Consider the following 12,335-nt stretch of genomic DNA (forward strand, 5'->3'; position numbering starts at 1 on the left):
AACCCAGCCCAGCTCTCTCTCTCCAACCCAGCCCAGCTCTCTCTCTCCAACCCAGCCCAGCCCTCTCTCCAACCCAACCCAGCCCTCTCTCCAACCCAGCCCAGCTCTCTCTCCAACCCAGCCCAGCCCTCTCTCCAACCCAACCCAGCCCTCTCTCCAACCCAGCCCAGCCCTCTCTCTCTCCAACCCAACCCAGCCCTCTCTCCAACCCAGCCCAGTTCTCTCTCCAACCCAGCCCAGCTCTCTCTCTCCAACCCAGCCCAGCTCTCTCTCTCCAACCCAGCCCAACCCCCTCTCCAACCCAGCCCAGCTCTCTCTCCAACCCAGCCCAGCCCTCTCTCCAACCCAGCCCAGCCCTCTCTCCAACCCAGCCCAGCCCCCTCTCCAACCCAGCCCAGCCCCCTCTCCAACCCAGCCCAGCCCTCTCCCCAGCCCTCTCTCTATAGAACAGGACTCACGGTCTCCCTCTAGTAACTCACCTCCTTGACCCAGCCCAGCTCTCTCTCCAACCCAGCCCCCTCTCCAACCCAGCCCCCTCTCCAACCCAGCCCAGCCCCCTCTCCAACCCAGCCCAGCTCTCTCTCTACAACCCAGCCCAGCTCTCTCTCTCCAACCCAGCCCAGCCCTCTCTCCAACCCAGCCCAGCTCTCTCTCTCCAACCCAGCCCAGCTCTCTCTCTCCAACCCAGCCCAGCCCTCTCTCCAACCCAACCCAGCCCTCTCTCCAACCCAGCCCAGCCCTCTCTCCAACCCAACCCAGCCCTTTCTCCAACCCAGCCCAGTTCTCTCTCCAACCCAGCCCAGCTCTCTCTCTCCAACCCAGCCCCCTCTCCAACCCAGCACAGCCCCCTCTCCAACCCAACCCAGCCCTCTCTCCAACCCAGCCCTTTCTCCAACCCAGCCCAGCTCTCTCTCCAACCCAGCCCTTTCTCCAACCCAGCCCAGCCCTCTCTCCAACCCAGCCCAGCCCTGTCCCCAACCCAGCTCTCTCTCCAACCCAACCCAGCCCTCTCTCCAACCCAACCCAGCCTTCTCTCCAACCCAACCCAGCCCTCTCTCCAACCCAGCCCAGCCCTTTCTCCAACCCAGCCCAGCTCTCTCTCCAACCCAGCACCCTCTCCAACCCAGCCCAGCTCTCTCTCTCCAATCCAGCCCAGCTCTCTCTCTCCAACCCAGCCCAGCTCTCTCTCTCCAACCCAGCCCAGCCCTCTCTCCAACCCAACCCAGCTCTCTCTCTCCAACCCAGCCCAGCCCTCTCTCCAACCCAACCCAGCCCTCTCTCCAACCCAGCCCAGCCCTCTCTCCAACCCAACCCAGCCCTTTCTCCAACCCAGCCCAGTTCTCTCTCCAACCCAGCCCAGCTCTCTCTCTCCAACCCAGCCCCCTCTCCAACCCAGCACAGCCCCCTCTCCAACCCAGCCCAGCCCTCTCTCCAACCCAGCCCAGCTCTCTCTCCAACCCAGCCCTCTCTCCAACCCAGCCCAGCCCTCTCTCCAACCCAGCCCAGCTCTCTCTCCAACCCAGCCCAGCCCCCTCTCCAACCCAGCCCAGCCCTCTCTCCAACCCAGCCCCCTCTCCAACCCAGCCCAGCTCTCTCTCCAACCCAGCTCAGCTCTCTCTCCAACCCAACCCAGCTCTCTCTCCAACCCAACCCAGCTCTCTCTCCAACCCAACCCAGCTCTCTCTCCAACCCAGCTCTCTCTCCAACCCAGCTCTCTCTCCAACCCAGCCCAGCTCTCTCTCCAACCCAACCCAGATCTCTCCCCAACCCAACCCTGCTCTCTCTCCAACCTAACCCAGCTCTCTCTCCAACCCAGCCCAGCTCTCTCCAACCCAACCCAGCCTTCTCTCCAACCCAACCCAGCCTTCTCTCCAACCCAGCCCAGCCCTTTCTCCAACCCAGCCCAGCTCTCTCTCCAACCCAGCCCTTTCTCCAACCCAGCCCAGGCCTCTCTCCAACCCAGCCCAGCCCTGTCCCCAACCCAGCTCTCTCTCCAACCCAGCCCAGCTCTCTCTCCAACCCAACCCAGCCCTCTCTCCAACCCAACCCAGCCTTCTCTCCAACCCAACCCAGCCCTCTCTCCAACCCAACCCAGCCTTCTTTCCAACCCAACCCAGCCCTCTCTCCAACCCAGCCCAGCCCTTTCTCCAACCCAGCCCAGCCCCCTCTCCAACCCAGCCCAGCTCTCTCTCTCCAACCCAGCCCAGCTCTCTCTCTCCAACACAGCCCAGCTCTCTCTCTCCAACCCAGCCCAGCCCTCTCTCCAACCCAACCCAGCCCTCTCTCCAACCCAGCCCAGCTCTCTCTCTCCAACCCAGCCCTCTCTCCAACCCAACCCAGCCCTCTCTCCAACCCAGCCCAGCCCTCTCTCTCTCCAACCCAACCCAGCCCTCTCTCCAACCCAGCCCAGCCCTCTCTCCAACCCAGCCCAGTTCTCTCTCCAACCCAGCCCAGCTCTCTCTCTCCAACCCAGCCCCCTCTCCAACCCTGCCCAGCCCCCTCTCCAACCCAGCCCAGCCCTCTCTCCAACCCAGCCCAGCCCTCTCTCCAACCCAGCCCAGCCCCCTCTCCAACCCAGCCCAGCCCTCTCTCCAACCCAGCCCAGCCCTCTCTCCAACCCATCCCCCTCTCCAACCCAGCCCAGCCCTCTCCCCAGCCCTCTCTCTATAGAACAGGACTCACGGTCTCCCTCTAGTAACTCACCTCCTTGACCCAGCCCAGCCCCCTCTCCAACCCAGCCCCCTCTCCAACCCAGCCCAGCCCCCTCTCCAACCCAGCCCAGCTCTCTCTCTCTCTCCAACCCAGCCCTCTCTCCAACCCAACCCAGCCCAGCCCCCTCTCCAACCAAACCCAGCCCCCTCTCCAACCCAGCCCAGCCCTCTCCCCAGCACTCTCTCTATAGAACAGGACTCACGGTCTCCCTCTAGTAACTCACCTCCTTGACCCAGCCCAGCTCTCTCTCCAACCCAGCCCTCTCTCCAACCCAGCCCAGCTCTCTCTCCAACCCAGCCCAGCTCTCTCTCTAACCCAGCCCCCTCTCCAACCCAGCCCAGCCATCTCTCTATAGAACAGGACTCAGTGTCTCCCTCTAGTAACTCACCTCCTTGACCCAGCCCAGCTCTCTCTCCAACCCAGCCCCCTCTCCAACCCAGCCCTCTCCCCAGCCCTCTCTCTATAGAACAGGACTCAGTGTCTCCCTCTAGTAACTCACCTCCTTGACCCAGCCCAGCTCTCTCTCCAACCCAGCCCCCTCTCCAACCCAGCCCCCTCTCCAACCCAGCCCCCTCTCCAACCCAGCCCCCTCTCCAACCCAGCCCAGCCCCCTCTCCAACCCAGCCCAGCTCTCTCTCTCCAACCCAGCCCAGCCCAGCTCTCTCTCTCCAACCCAGCCCAGCCCCCTCTCCAACCCAACCCAGCCCCCTCTCCAACCCAGCCCAGCCCAGCTCTCTCTCTCCAACCCAGCCCAGCCCTCTCTCCAACCCAGCCCAGCCCCCTCTCCAACCAAACCCAGCCCCCTCTCCAACCCAGCCCAGCCCTCTCCCCAGCACTCTCTCTATAGAACAGGACTCACGGTCTCCCTCTAGTAACTCACCTCCTTGACCCAGCCCAGCCCTCTCTCCAACCCAGCACCCTCTCCAACCCAGCCCAGCCCTCTCCCCAGCCCTCTCTCTATAGAACAGGACTCACGGTCTCCCTCTAGTAACTCACCTCCTTGACCCAGCCCAGCCCTCTCTCCAACCCAGCCCCCTCTCCAACCCAGCCCAGCCCTCTCCCCAGCCCTCTCTCTAGCCCTCTCTCTATAGAACAGGACTCACGGTCTCCCTCTAGTAACTCACCTCCTTGACCCAGCCCAGCCCTCTCTCCAACCCAGCCCCCTCTCCAACCCAGCCCAGCCCTCTCCCCAGCCCTCTCTCTATAGAACAGGACTCACCTCCTTGACCCTCTGGCTGTAGGAACAGGACTCACTGTCTCCCTCCGTGTCGAAGCAGTCTGAGTCTCCATCGTCTCCAGAGGTCATGGAGGACACACAGGGACTCTTCTCTGACTGGGATGACCCCTCACACCCCAGCCCAGTCCCCCTCTTTGTCCCCCTGTCCGTCCCCTTCCCTGTCCCTCTGTCCGTCCCTCTTTTTGTCCCCCTGTCCAGGCCGTGGAGGAAGGGACAGTCCCCAGTACTGGAGCTGATGTCCAGCTGGTTGAGTCTGTCCAAGGGGGGGCTGCTGCTCCGGAGGTTCCCAGGCTCAGTCCCAGGGAGGAAGTCCTGGAGGAGGGGAGGAGGAGGAGGAGAGGAGAGCTCTGACCAGAGGCCATGGGCCAAGTGTTCAGCCACCTCTCTTTCCACACTGCTCCTCTCTTCCCGTCCTCGCTCTCTCCTCTCTCCCTCTCCGCATTCGCTACCTCCATGTTCTCTCCCTCTCTCCACCTTTCTCCTCGCTCTCCCTCCCTGCTCCTGTTCTGTCTGTGGCTGGCTGGAGATAGCTGGATTTATCCCTTCATGGTGACCTCTACTCCCTAGAACACAAACCCCTCCCCCCACAACTCCAGGGCTATGCTTGCCCAGCCCAGGTACCTCCAGGGGGCATCGGTGTGGTGGTGTACCCGCTGTCCCGTCACCCAACCCTGGGCTCTCTTCACAGTTGACAGGCCTACCTCTGGACACCTCCATGAGAGGAAGAAGGGAGCTAAGCCAGTCGACTCCAGAAGCCCTCTCCCCCTCTCCTATCGTCTCATACCCCTCTAGGTTCTCTTCATCTGCCTCGCTACTTCTCTCATCCCACTTCCCCTCATCACCCTCCTCTCCTATCTTCTCCTCCACCTCTCTTTCCTGGTCAGTCTGTGAGAGAAGTGAGGAGTTTTTTTCTCCAGAAGTTTCCACGGCAGAACCCTCCCTAAAGCCGCCACCACTGGAGCAGGGTGGACAGGACTGGGGAAAGTGTAGAGGGTAGCCCTCCTCCGTCACCACTGAGGAATCAGGGTTTGTTTCTGGGACACAGACCTCCAGACACAACCTCACCTTCCCACAAGCCTGCTGGAATTTACGGTACTTGGGCCACTGCAGGGAGTAGTCAGTCTGGCCATCTGATTGCATATTGGCTTCAGGAGGATGGGCGGGATTTTTGCTTTCGCTTCCCGTCTCGTCATTTGCCGGTTGGCCACCCACATCCTGTTCAACGGGCGAATCAGAAACCACCTTCTTGACCCCTTTGTCATCATCTAAGACATCCTTGTTAGTGTCTATGTCGCTAAGCTCTGCCCTGGGGGACTGTGTCCTGCACCGTGTCTTACAGCAGGTCTTCCTCTGGAAGGAGGACGTGCTGCTGCTGAAGAACTTGGGCAACAGGAAGTCAAAACAGGCCGAGTCCAGATCCCTAAAACCCAGAACAGAGGCACAGTGTCGGATCTCCATGACGTCAGCTTTACTGAAGAGCAGCTTGGATGTGTAGGCAAACTGCAGCAGAGGCTCAAAGCCACTCACCGTCACCTTAGAGAAGGACAGAGAAACAGACAAAAAGGACAGGATGGTTATGACACAGCAGTCCAGCCTATATTTCACCACACTCAACACTACTGTTGACTCAGTATATATCATTCCTATCTGACAGAGTTCATCTCATCTCTTAGACAAACTATACTCACGTGATGAAAGAACATTCAGTAGCCTGCCAACCACTCAGCTGCCTGCCAGTAGCCTGCCAACCACTCAGCTGCCTGCCAGTAGCCTGCCAACCACTCAGCTGCCTGCCAGTAGCCTGCCAACCACTCAGCTGCCTGCCAGTAGCCTGCCAACCACTCAGCTGCCTGCCAGTAGCCTGCCAACTACTCAGTAGCCTGCCAACCACTCAGTAGCCTGCCAACCACTCAGCTGCCTGCCAGTAGCCTGCCAACCACTCAGCTGCCTGCCAGTAGCCTGCCAACCACTCAGCTGCCTGCCAGTAGCCTGCCAACCACTCAGCTGCCTGCCAGTACGCTGCCAACCACTCAGCTGCCTGCCAGTAGCCTGCCAACCACTCAGCTGCCTGCCAGTTGCCTGCCAACTACTTTGAATGATTTTTTTCAATGGCAAGATTAGCAAACTTAGGCATGACATGCCAGCAACAAACGTAGACACTACACATCCAAGTATAACTGACCAAATTATGAAAGACAAGCGTTGTCATTTTGAATTCCGTAAAGTAAGTGAAAAAGAGGTGAAAAAGTATTGTTGTCTATCAACATTGACAAGCCACCTGGGTCTGACAACCTGGATGGAAAATTACTGAGGATGATAACAGACTATATTGCCGATCCTATTCGCCATATCTTCAATCTAAGCCTACAGGACAGTGTGTGTCCTTAAGCCTGGAGGGAAGCTAAAGTCATTCCGCTACCCAAGAATAGCGAAGCAACCTTTACTGGCTCAAACAGCCAACCAATCAGCCTGTTACCAACCTTTAGTAAACTTTTGGAATAAATGGTGTTTGACCGGATACAATGCTATTTCACAGTAAACAAATTAAACAACAGACTTTCAGCACGCTTATAGGGAAGGACACTTAACATGTACGGCACTTACACAAATGACTGATGACATTATCAATCATTATCGCTCATAGTCTACTGGAAAAACTTGTGTTATGGCTTTACATCGCCTGCTATATTGTGGATCGATAGTTACCTATCCAAAAGAACACAGAGGGTGTTCTTTAATGGAAGCCTCTCCAACATAATCCAGGTAGAGTCAGGAATTCCCCAGGGCGGCTGTCTAGGCCCCTTACTTTTTTCAATCTTTACTAATGACCTGCCACTGGCTTTGAGTAAAGCCAGAGTGTCTATGTATGCGGATGACTCAACACTATACACATCAGCTACTACAGCGACTGAAATGACTGCAACACTTAACAAAGAGCTGAAGTCAGTTTCAGAATGGGTGACAAGAAATAAGTTAGTCATAAATATTTCCAAAACTAAAAGCACTGTATTTGGGACAAATCATTCACTAAACCCTAAACCTCAACTAAATCTTATAATGAATAATGTGGAAATTGAGCAAGTTGAGGAGACTAAACTGCTTGGAGTAACCCTGGATTGTAAACTGTCATGGTCAAAGCATATTGAAGCAGATACAAAAACACCTTATGGAACAGCGGGGACTGTGAAGCAACACAAACATAGGCACAGACACATGCACACACACACACAATAACATACACACTATACACACACATACACATGGATTTTGTGTTATAGATATGTGGTAGTAGAGTAGGGGCCTGAGGGCACACACTTAGTGTGTTGTGAAATCTGTAATTAATATATTGTAATGTTTGTAAAATGTTATATAACTGCCTTAATGTTGCTGGACCCCAGGAAGAGTAGCTGCTGCCTTGGCAGAAACTAATGGGGATCCGTAATAAATACAAATACTAATACTTGTGTTAAATAGGCATTAGCTCAGTGGGCTAACACCTAAACCAGTCAAATTCAGATCTGGAAGCCAGTTCCACTGTTGATTTTTCATTATTTCCCTTTAAATCAGGGACTGATTTAGACCTGGGACACAATTAATTATCAGGTAGAGCAGAAACCAGCAGTGCTCCGGACCTCGTAGAGTAAGATTTGAATCATCCTGGCCTATGTGGACTAATGTGGTCCTGGACTGTAGCTTCCTTCCTAAGTCCTAGGCTTTTGGTCCCTTCTCACCTCCTGAGGCAGGGTGATGACAAGTCCCTGTGGCGCGTGGGAGGAGACCCTGTGGGTGAAATAGTCGCTGCAGGAGGCCAGCACAGAGCGGTGGGCCCTGAAACTCCTCCCCTCGGCCACCACAGTGATGTCACACAGCAGGTCACGCCTCCGCTGGTCGTCCAGGCAACGCAGCACGTGGCAGCTGTGCACTGAGGACTCAAAGGTAAAGACAGAGGACCGTGGGCTCTCCAGACTAGACATGGCGACGGACATCTGTGGAAGATACACACAAAAACATACACACACACACACACAGAGACAGAGACAGAGACAGAGACAGAGACAGACAGACAGAGAGAAAAGATTATGACAATCTTATACTACTGCCTTAAAATCAAATCAAATCAAATTTTATTGGTCACATGCGCCGAATACAACAGGTGCAGACATTACAGTGAAATGCTTACTTACAGCCCTTAACCAACAGTGCATTTATTTTAAACAAAAAAAGTAAGAATAAAACAACAACAAAAAAAGTGTTGAGAAAAAAAGAGCAGAAGTAAAATAAAGTGACAGTAGGGAGGCTATATATACAGTAAAATAAAGTGACAGTAGGGAGGCTATATATACAGGGGGGTACCGTTGCAGTGGTGTCAGTCAAACAGCTGTAGCCCAACCTATTATTGAGCAACACAAGTGAGATAAAAATGACCTCCAAGGAGTTTTACGACGTCTGCAGTACATGCTGCTTCCAAGCTAATATCCTGCAATTCTACACATTTTTCCCCATGAGGCAGAGAAAATGTTGCAGTTTAAAAGCTTAAAATTACAATGTATTTATGTAAAAAAAGTAGTAAGTGCTGTTATTGTGAAGTGGAAACGTCAAGGAGCAACAACGGCTCAGCCACGAAGTGGTAGGCCACACAAGCTCACAGAACGGGACCGCCGAGTTCTGAAGTGCGTAGCGTGTAAAAATCGTCTGTCCTCGGTTGCAACACTCACTACCGAGTTCCAAACTGCCTCTGGAAGCAACGTCAGCACAATAAGTTTTCATCAGGAGCTTCATGAAATGGGTTTCCATGGCAGAGCAGCCGCACACAAGCCTAGGATCACCATGCGCAATGCCAAGTGTTGGTTGGAGTGGTGTAAAGCTCGCCGCCATCGGACTCTGGAAACGCGTTGACGACATCTCAATGTCATTATTCAGCATCTCTCTCTCTCTCTCTCTCTCTCTCTCTCTCTCTCTCTCCCTCTCTCCCTCTCTCCCTCTCTCCCTCTCTCTCTCTCTCTCTCCCCCTCTCTCTCCCCCTCTCTCTCCCCCTCTCTCTCCCCCTCCCGTGACTATGGTTTTCTGGCCCATTTTTAAGGATTTTTGTTTTTTGTCTACACCCACACCTTCACTCCTCCAGCTGGACATGAATACAGATTATTGCAAATCATTTGTTGATTCCCTCTAATCATTATTATTGTATGAGGTATTTTTGGTTGGGTTACCCTGTGCTATGACTAGTGGTTATATGTGTGTTAGCCAGTGGAGAGACAGGTTATCTGGCTACACTCTAGTCTCCAATGGCTATCTGGCCAACAGGCTGCATTCTAGTCTCCACTGGCTATCTGGCCAACAGGCTACATTCTAGTCTCCACTGGCTATCTGGCCAACAGGCTGCATTCTAGTCTCCACTGGCTATCTGGCCAACAGGCTGCATTCTAGTCTCCACTGGCTATCTGGCCAACAGGCTACACACTAGTCTCCACTGGCTATCTGGCTACACTCTAGTCTCCAATGGCTATCTGGCCAACAGGCTACACTCTAGTCTCCAATGGCTATCTGGCCAACAGGCTATACTCTAGTCTCCACTGGCTATCTGGCCAACAGGCTACATTCGAGTCTCCACTGGCTATCTGGCCAACAGGCTACATTCGAGTCTCCACTGGCTATCTGGCCAACAGGCTACATTCGAGTCTCCACTGGCTATCTGGCCAACAGGCTACATTCTAGTCTCCACTGGCTATCTGGCCAACAGGCTACATTCTAGTCTCCACTGGCTATCTGGCCAACAGGCTACACACTAGTCTCCACTGGCTATCTGGCCAACAGGCTACACACTAGTCTCCACTGGCTATCTGGCCAACAGGCTACACTCTAGTCTCCACTGGCTATCTGGCCAACAGGCTACACACTAGTCTCCACTGGTTATCTGGCCAACAGGCTACACTCTAGTCTCCACTGGCTATCTGGCCAACAGGCTACACTCTAGTCTCCACTGGCTATCTGGCCAACAGGCTACACTCTAGTCTCCACTGGCTATCTGGCCAACAGGCTACACTCTAGTCTCCACTGGCTATCTGGCCAACAGGCTACACTAGTCTCCACTGGCTATCTGGTCAACAGGCTACACTCTAGTCTCCACTGGCTATCAGGCCAACAGGCTACACTCTAGTCTCCACTGGCTATCTGGCTACCCTCTAGTCTCCACTGGCTATCTGGCCAACAGGCTACACTAGTCTCCACTGGTTATCTGGCCAACAGGCTACACTCTAGTCTCCACTGGCTATCAGGCCAACAGGCTACACTCTAGTCTCCACTGGCTATCTGGCTACCCTCTAGTCTCCACTGGCTATCAGGCCAACAGGCTACACTCTAGTCTCCACTGGCTATCTGGCCAACAGGCTACACTAGTCTCCACTGGCTATCTGGTAAACAGGCTACACTCTAGTCTCCACTGGCTATCAGGCCAACAGGCTACACTCTAGTCTCCACTGGCTATCTGGCTACCCTCTAGTCTCCACTGGCTATCTGGCCAACAGGCTACACTCTAGTCTCCACTGGCTATCTGGCCAACAGGCTACACTAGTCTCCACTGGCTATCTGGTAAACAGGCTACACTCTAGTCTCCACTGGCTATCAGGCCAACAGGCTACACTCTAGTCTCCACTGGCTATCTGGCTACCCTCTAGTCTCCACTGGCTATCTGGCCAACAGGCTACACTAGTCTCCACTGGTTATCTGGCCAACAGGCTACACTCTAGTCTCCACTGGCTATCTGGCCAACAGGCTACACACTAGTCTCCACTGGCTATCTGGCCAACAGGCTACACTCTAGTCTCCACTGGCTATCTGGCCAACAGGCTACACTCTAGTCTCCACTGGCTATCTGGCTACCCTCTAGTCTCCACTGGCTATCTGGCCAACAGGCTACACTAGTCTCCACTGGCTATCTGGCCAACAGGCTACACTCTAGTCTCCACTGGCTATCAGGCCAACAGGCTACACTCTAGTCTCCACTGGCTATCTGGCTACCCTCTAGTCTCCACTGGCTATCTGGCCAACAGGCTACACTAGTCTCCACTGGCTATCTGGCCAACAGGCTACACTCTAGTCTCCAATGGCTATCTGGCCAACAGGCTACACTCTAGTCTCCACTGGCTATCTGGCCAACAGGCTACACTCTAGTCTCCACTGGCTATCTGGCCAACAGGCTACACTAGTCTCCACTGGCTATCTGGCCAACAGGCTACACACTAGTCTCCACTGGCTATCTGGCCAACAGGCTACACTCTAGTCTCCACTGGCTATCTGGCCAACAGGCTACACTAGTCTCCACTGGCTATCTGGCTACACTCTAGTCTCCACTGGCTATCTGGCCAACAGGCTACACTCTAGTCTCCACTGGCTATCTGGTAAACAGGCTACATTCTAGTCTCCACTGGCTATCAGGCCAACAGGCTACACTCTAGTCTCCAATGGCTATCTGGCCAACAGGCTACACACTAGTCTCCACTGGCTATCTGGCCAACAGGCTACACTGTAGTCTGTCTGTTCTGCTGATGTGTGTCTGTTAGTGGTACTCACTCCATCTTCTTCTTCTATCGGCAGGGTAATACCTGCCTGGCGACACAACAACAATCTTTATCTTTACCATCTCTAACAATACCACTACAACGGAATTACGCTTTTGACTCAGATTTGTCCATTTAAAAATGTACGCCAGACAAAAAACCATTGATTTCAAAGTTTAACAAACCAACTCTATGCACTCTATGGACTACTTTTGAACAATTTACACAGAACATTTCACAAAAACACATTTAAAATGGCAATGCAGATGCAAAGTTTGATAACAGAATTACGGTAAAATCTCCCTACGTTTTTAATGCGACCACGTCTTTTCAAGAAACTGTTAAATATCTGCTACGAATTAAGATTAAAAAGACGTCTGCAGAAAGTATGGGGGTGTCAGCTATGATATGAGACCTTCAGTTAAAAATATATATTTTGGTTATTGAACTACAGTAGGTGAAGTGGATTTTCATACGGTAACGGAATTACATGGGAGCTTCAATCTATAGCTAGACGACTCCTGATATCTCCAGGAGTGATATGCATCATTTGTCTTAATCTGTTATTGTCTAGTGCTGTCTTGTTGCTAACTAGGGCCATCTACTTTAAGTGCTTCCTGTCTTCCCAGTAGCCTACTTGGTGTGTGAACTGCTGACTGCTCATAACTTGCAGATGATTGTTGACACATCAACCAGGATTAAGGGGCAGGGCAATTTGTGACTTGTTTTGGTAATCAGTGTCTATATTGGGAGTGGGAGTGGTTTCACCTCTCCTAGGCGATCAGCAATTAGTACAGGGAGGCGTGCTCTTCACCTCTCCTAGGCGATCAGCA

At 53.6% G+C, this 12,335-nt stretch overlaps 1 protein-coding gene across 1 annotated transcript in view; it reads right to left on the bottom strand.

The window, feature by feature from the left end:
- Positions 1-12,335, bottom strand: part of LOC311099627 (transcription regulator protein BACH1-like) — a 31,255-nt gene that overhangs the window by 10,948 nt on the left and 7,972 nt on the right. Inside the window, exons 2-3 of the mRNA XM_084140348.1 lie at positions 7,681-7,935; positions 3,932-5,482 (exon numbers count right to left, since the gene is read on the bottom strand). Coding sequence (XP_083996474.1) covers positions 3,932-5,482; positions 7,681-7,935 — 1,806 coding nt within the window. The remainder of the gene's footprint in view (positions 1-3,931; positions 5,483-7,680; positions 7,936-12,335) is intronic.

This window comes from Coregonus lavaretus (genome assembly GCF_964263955.1).
Source record: "Coregonus lavaretus genome assembly, chromosome: 24".
NCBI classification, from domain to species: Eukaryota; Metazoa; Chordata; class Actinopteri; order Salmoniformes; family Salmonidae; genus Coregonus; species Coregonus lavaretus.